Source organism: Cricetulus griseus, assembly GCF_003668045.3.
Source record: "Cricetulus griseus strain 17A/GY chromosome 1 unlocalized genomic scaffold, alternate assembly CriGri-PICRH-1.0 chr1_0, whole genome shotgun sequence".
Classification (NCBI taxonomy): domain Eukaryota; kingdom Metazoa; phylum Chordata; class Mammalia; order Rodentia; family Cricetidae; genus Cricetulus; species Cricetulus griseus.
Genome location: NW_023276806.1, coordinates 138,229,233 through 138,234,580, shown reverse-complemented (window position 1 = coordinate 138,234,580; position 5,348 = coordinate 138,229,233). Strand labels below are relative to the sequence as shown.

At 42.4% G+C, this 5,348-nt stretch overlaps 1 protein-coding gene across 1 annotated transcript; it reads left to right on the top strand.

The window, feature by feature from the left end:
• Nucleotides 1–806: 806 nt before the first annotated feature.
• Nucleotides 807–5,101, top strand: Il22 (interleukin 22). The gene is made up of 5 exons (XM_027391873.2): nt 807–995; nt 1,380–1,445; nt 1,563–1,706; nt 2,578–2,643; nt 5,024–5,101. The coding sequence occupies exons 1-5, from the start codon at nt 807–809 to the stop codon at nt 5,099–5,101; spliced, it is 543 nt and encodes a 180-aa protein (XP_027247674.1).
• Nucleotides 5,102–5,348: the final 247 nt, after the last annotated feature.

Below are 5,348 nucleotides of genomic sequence, written 5' to 3'. Positions count from 1 at the left end.
TACCATAATTGTTTGCTCACTCAAAAACAGTCTCTGTATGAGCATATCTGTGGGAATGGAACCCGTGAGAAAACAGTTATATTAGCCAACACCTGTTATTTTTAAAAACTAGTTGTAGTTAAGCATTCTGTATACTAAAAAATGGGATAAAATTATACTAAAAATTGAAATAAGCTCCAAATTTTTGTCATTGCTTATTTGAAAGCACAGAATATAGGGCATGGGTCTTTTATTTCTGGTCACTTCTAAAGAGATAAGAATCTATGAAGTTGAAAGGAAAATGAGTTCGTGACCAAAATGCTGACTCAGTTACTACAGGAGATCAAAGTTGATTATACTCAATCAGAATCTACTACAACAAAGCAATTGTTTTCTTTGAAAAACATGTAGAGTTTAGAAGATTTCTGGGATTTGTCTGCAAAAGCACCTTCTGGGCTCATACAATGACGTTTTAGGAAAGGCTTCATGTCTCAAGGTGGGAAGGCTGGGAGGCGGTGTTCTGTGGCCTCCTATGGTGGTTAGGGAGTTCTCAGAAGACAGAACTGGAAATTAGATAATGTCTGATGTCATATGGTTCAGATACCCAAAAATCGGGTGTCCTATGGCTATAAAAGCAGCAACTTCTGCCTTACCCATCACAAGCAGAGCTACCGAAACAGGTAAGCATACAGACTGATGCAATGAGTTGATCTGTTTGGTGGGAAGCTATCCGACTAACTTGTTTCCCTCATGCTTTTGCTTCTTGTTCCCTTGTTAGCAGGTTCTCCTTCCCCGGTTATCAATTGTTCACATTTAAGTTGTCTGTGATGGCCGTCCTGCAGAAGAAGTCTATGAGCTTTTCCTTTATGGGGCTTTTGGCTGCCAGCTGCCTGCTTCTCATTGCCCTGTGGGCCCAGGAGGCAGTGGGACTGCCCATCTCTTCCCACTGCAAGCTTGATGTGTCTGATTTCCAGCGGCCATACTTCACCAACCGCACCTTCAGGCTGGCTGAGGAGGTACATAGGCATCTCTCTCTTCATGTCTACTGGGGATTCAAGGGCCCCTTGCCATTTTCTCTGAAGCACTTTGTGAGCTCTTTAGCCACACTTTGTTTCCATAGGTGGAGACTTTCTATGTCTCTTTAGAGACTTTTTGAGGACCTGATCTTAATTAGAACCTTTTTTCTTATATTTGGCCTTTAGGATTCATACACTACATTTTATCCATAGAGGAGCCATGTGAAAGTCACCTATTATTGACTTTTTCACTTCTCTGTGCACTGTTCTAAACTCATACATTCAGTGGCTGGCCATTAGCCCCTATGGTAGCATACATTTCTACTTACAGGCTTTTCTTCTACATCCTTGTCAACCAGGCTCTTAGGCTTTTCTCTCTTCCAGGCCAGCCTTGCAGATAACAACACAGATGTCCGACTCATTGGAGATGAACTGTTCCAAGGAGTCAATGTAAGTTCTCTTCATGAGGAGCAGGGAATGTATCCATCTCCTGATTAGCTGCAGTACTTGATGGATCCTGTGTGATGTCCTGTAATGTAACCCTTGCTGCTTCCTTTCTACCTTCAGAGGAATAATCGATGCTACCTGATGAAGCAGGTACTCAACTTCACCCTTGCAGAAGTGCTGATTCCCCAGTCAGACAGATTCCAGCCCTACATGCAGCAGGTGGTACCCTTCCTGACCAAGCTAAGCAACCAGCTCAGCCTCTGTGTAAGTCTTTCTCTTAGCGGCATCCATCTCCTCTCCTCTCACCTTCTTCCCTCTTCTCCTATTCCAATTAGAGTGTGTGGTCCCCTCCTCCCTCCTTCCCAACCCTGGCAGTGAGACTGGCAACTAGGAGGACCTCAGTAACATCGGAGGCCACTTGAAATCAGTCGCAAAGTGATTGCTTTGGCTTTATTTGAGTCATAGTTTGAGTTTGTAGGGGTAAGGCCTTATTAATTTTACCTGTGGAAAGAAAGCAACTTGACCTATGCATAATGAGAAAAATGCTGGGAACTGTAAGAAAAAAGGCCTAGATGAGGAAATATATCCACTGAGTAGAAGTTGTTGCGGGGAGGGAATGGCACAGAGCAAAAGTCAAAGGGGAAGAGGACGTTCTTATGGTTAGGGGTGTGCGTGTGAGAAGCGCACTCCTTTTTGTTCAGACTGGAAGTTAAGAAATGTCAGTGTATAAGCTTGATACCCCAGACACCCTAAACTGTGAGCCATGTCCATGAGGAGTTGGTAGGCTGAAGGGACCTTGCATTGACTGGGAGGACCCACTTTTCACGTAAGATGCTTCCTGCTCATTTCTTGTGCTTTGTTCCCACCTTTGATGAGGTTCAGTTTAGGTTTCTTGCTGCTGGTGGAAACCTCAGTAGGCTTCCCCAGAGAAGAGGACAGCTCTTCTGCAAGGGAAGTACCTGGATTTCAGTGTCCCAGAGAATCTAGGTCACCCAGTGAAATCTAGGTCACTGTGGGCAAAAATTACTAAATATCTCCATTCCAGGTGAATGGTCACGTGTCTTTGATGCACTGAGGTATAGGCTTTCACACGACAGAGATTCCATTAGTGAGTGAGTTCTGTCTTATTTTGCAGCAAATCAGTGGTAATGGCCAGCGCATCCAGAAGAATGTACAAACCCTGAAGGAGACAGTAAAACAGGTACTACTGACGAGTGATATCATAAGCCATTTAACAGGAGAAGCATAGCTTTCTTTCTTCGCCTTTTTTTTCTCCCCTTCCTCTACTTTGTAACATTTTACTTGATTCCTCTACTATCTGATCCATTACTTGCTGCGTGTGCATCTACTTGGGCCTATATATCATTTAGCCTGTTTCTAAATCTGTAGGTCATAAATTCTAGTAGAAAACTTAGCTCAGCTAGTGTCATTAGCCTGGGCTCTGAGGACGGTTGGTGGCAGAGCCAGTGCTGGAACTCCTGGGTTCCTGCTCAGCACTTACATTCCAGCAGGTGAATGAAATTATTTTAGCATAATTAATTTGACAGGAAAGTCTTGGCTCCCATTTACTCATATAATTTGAAGAAGCATGCATTAGGTTATTAAACTGATGCTCTAAAATGTGACAAAAATCAGAATAGTAGCAAAAGAGCTGGACTTGTATATACGATGAATATTTGGAATCACTGACATTAATAACTATAACCAGAATTATAATATAGTGCCTGATAGCTACCGATTGAAGATTAAACACAAGAGCAGATAACCTTCCAATTTATTTTACATGGTTTCAAAAGTGAAAATATCAGTCATGGATTTATTACAGGGAAATAAATTTTCTTATTTTTTACTTTCACACCCTCAAGACGCCACTATTGAGCACTTCCCTACTGTGAGCTAGTGCATAGCTTTACAGTGATCAACATTGCTGCATGGCCCCTTTGGGGGGAAAGAACAGTGGCAGGAGGCTCAGGTCAGGGAGCATGACTCACCCTAAAACAGAGGCATGATTGGCAGCAGTGAAAGTGAGGCTTTTCTAATTAAATACTCAGAAACAAAGAGGCTCTGGTTGAAGGAATTATTAGTGCTATGCCTGGTCTTATCGGTCTTCTATCTAACTTAACTATTTTCTTCTTGAGCACAGTGTGTTGGACATGGCTGTTTTCTTCTGTCGAGTATTAAAGGCTTTGCAGCTTTTCAGTGCTGTGCCAGTTCTCTTGTTAGGGTGTTCATGGCATTGACACACAGACTTGGGCGTTAGCATGCCGAAGATGCATACTTCAAAGGCATATTTAAAAAGTTATTGTTGTTCATCCACTTTGTTGTCTTTGGAAAGGTGAAGTGTGTGAGAAAGATCTCACGGGAGATGTGATCTCTGCATGAAACTTTATTTTTTTTAAGGCTGTATTCCACTTGTAATCAATTTCAACTTTTATGGCATGTTGTCATGAGGGAGAGTGATTTAGGTTCTAAAGCACTGGCAACAGGGGAAGGAATATTACTCACAGAAATCTGGTAGCCAGAGGGAACTTGTCAGAACTGCCTGGCATGGGAAGGGGCTTTGCCCATGTTAAATGCCGACAGTAGAGGACATAGAGCAGAAGGAATGGTAGAGTTGGGGAAGATAAGCCATGGGATTTCATAGATTTGAGAGTCATAAGGAAGGAAGTCTGGGAAAGAAACGTGGGAAGAAGGCAGGAAGGGAAAGAGAACAAAATGTGGAGAGCTGCTGAGAGAGAATTTTTCTTGGAACAATCTAGAAGAAGGTAACGATTGAGTGGATTTCAGAGGGACATTTTGAGTTTGAGTTCAGGTTTTTGTCCCCCATTGAGCTTGAGAGTTTAACCCTTATCATACTTGAATGGAGCTGGAACAAGGGAATGTTATGATTCCTATCCAGTGCTTTGATAGTTAAAGCGATGGAACAGATATGCTTGCCATTCTCTTTACAAAAACGGAAACCGGTTTTGTCCACCGTTTTTCTCCTCTTTAGAAGGTGAGCACAGACAAAGCCTAACTATGTGGTATATGTTGGTCTTTGGGTCAAGGCTGTTTGGGTTGAGCTCTCAGCAGTAGTGGGTCATGGACAGGTGTGGGGCTATGTGGCAGGTCAAGCCCTGGCAGGGTGGCACTTAGCATGTTCAGGTCTCAGTGTAGCTTCCTGCTGTTCTGTATGGCTAGGAACTGAGCAAATCTTTTCTCTAATGCCCACTAAAATTAATTTTTAATTGTCAAATAATTGTGTAATTTGTGGGATAGAGTGTGCTGATTTATCTATGTGTGTATGGTGCAAGGTTCGAGAAGGCTGATTAACACACCCAACAAGAACTTCTTTAGTGAGAAGTGCAAGCAATATAGAATGCCTGTGGTGTCCTTAGTTCAGATAGGCATGGTTCTGAGGTCTTTGGCAAACCACATTCCGTTCATGCTAAAAGTGCATTATTGTTGATTATTAATCTTTTAGAGAAGGCTGACACTTGGTTTTGGTGCTCTGCAAGCTAACCACGCCATCTCCCTCTAACTAGTTCCTCCTTTGAAAACCGCACAAATCCTCAAATCAGTTTGTGCTCTTGTTTTCACAGCTTGGAGAGAGCGGAGAGATCAAAGCAATCGGGGAGCTGAACCTGCTGTTTATGCACTTGAGGAATTATTGTGTCTGAGCTCGGGAGACTAGAAAATGGATAACCGACCTTTCCTGCCTACAAAAAGTAATAAGAAGAACCCTGAAAGGTCTTTTTTAATATAGGAAAGTGAGAAATTAAACTCCACCATCATTAGAAGATTCTACATGAAACCTGGTTCAGTTGAAAAAGAAAACCAATGTCATGTTGTCCATAAGACCAGATACAGATTTTTTCTAACCACAAGGATTCTTTGACAATATTTTATTGTAACTGATGATACAAG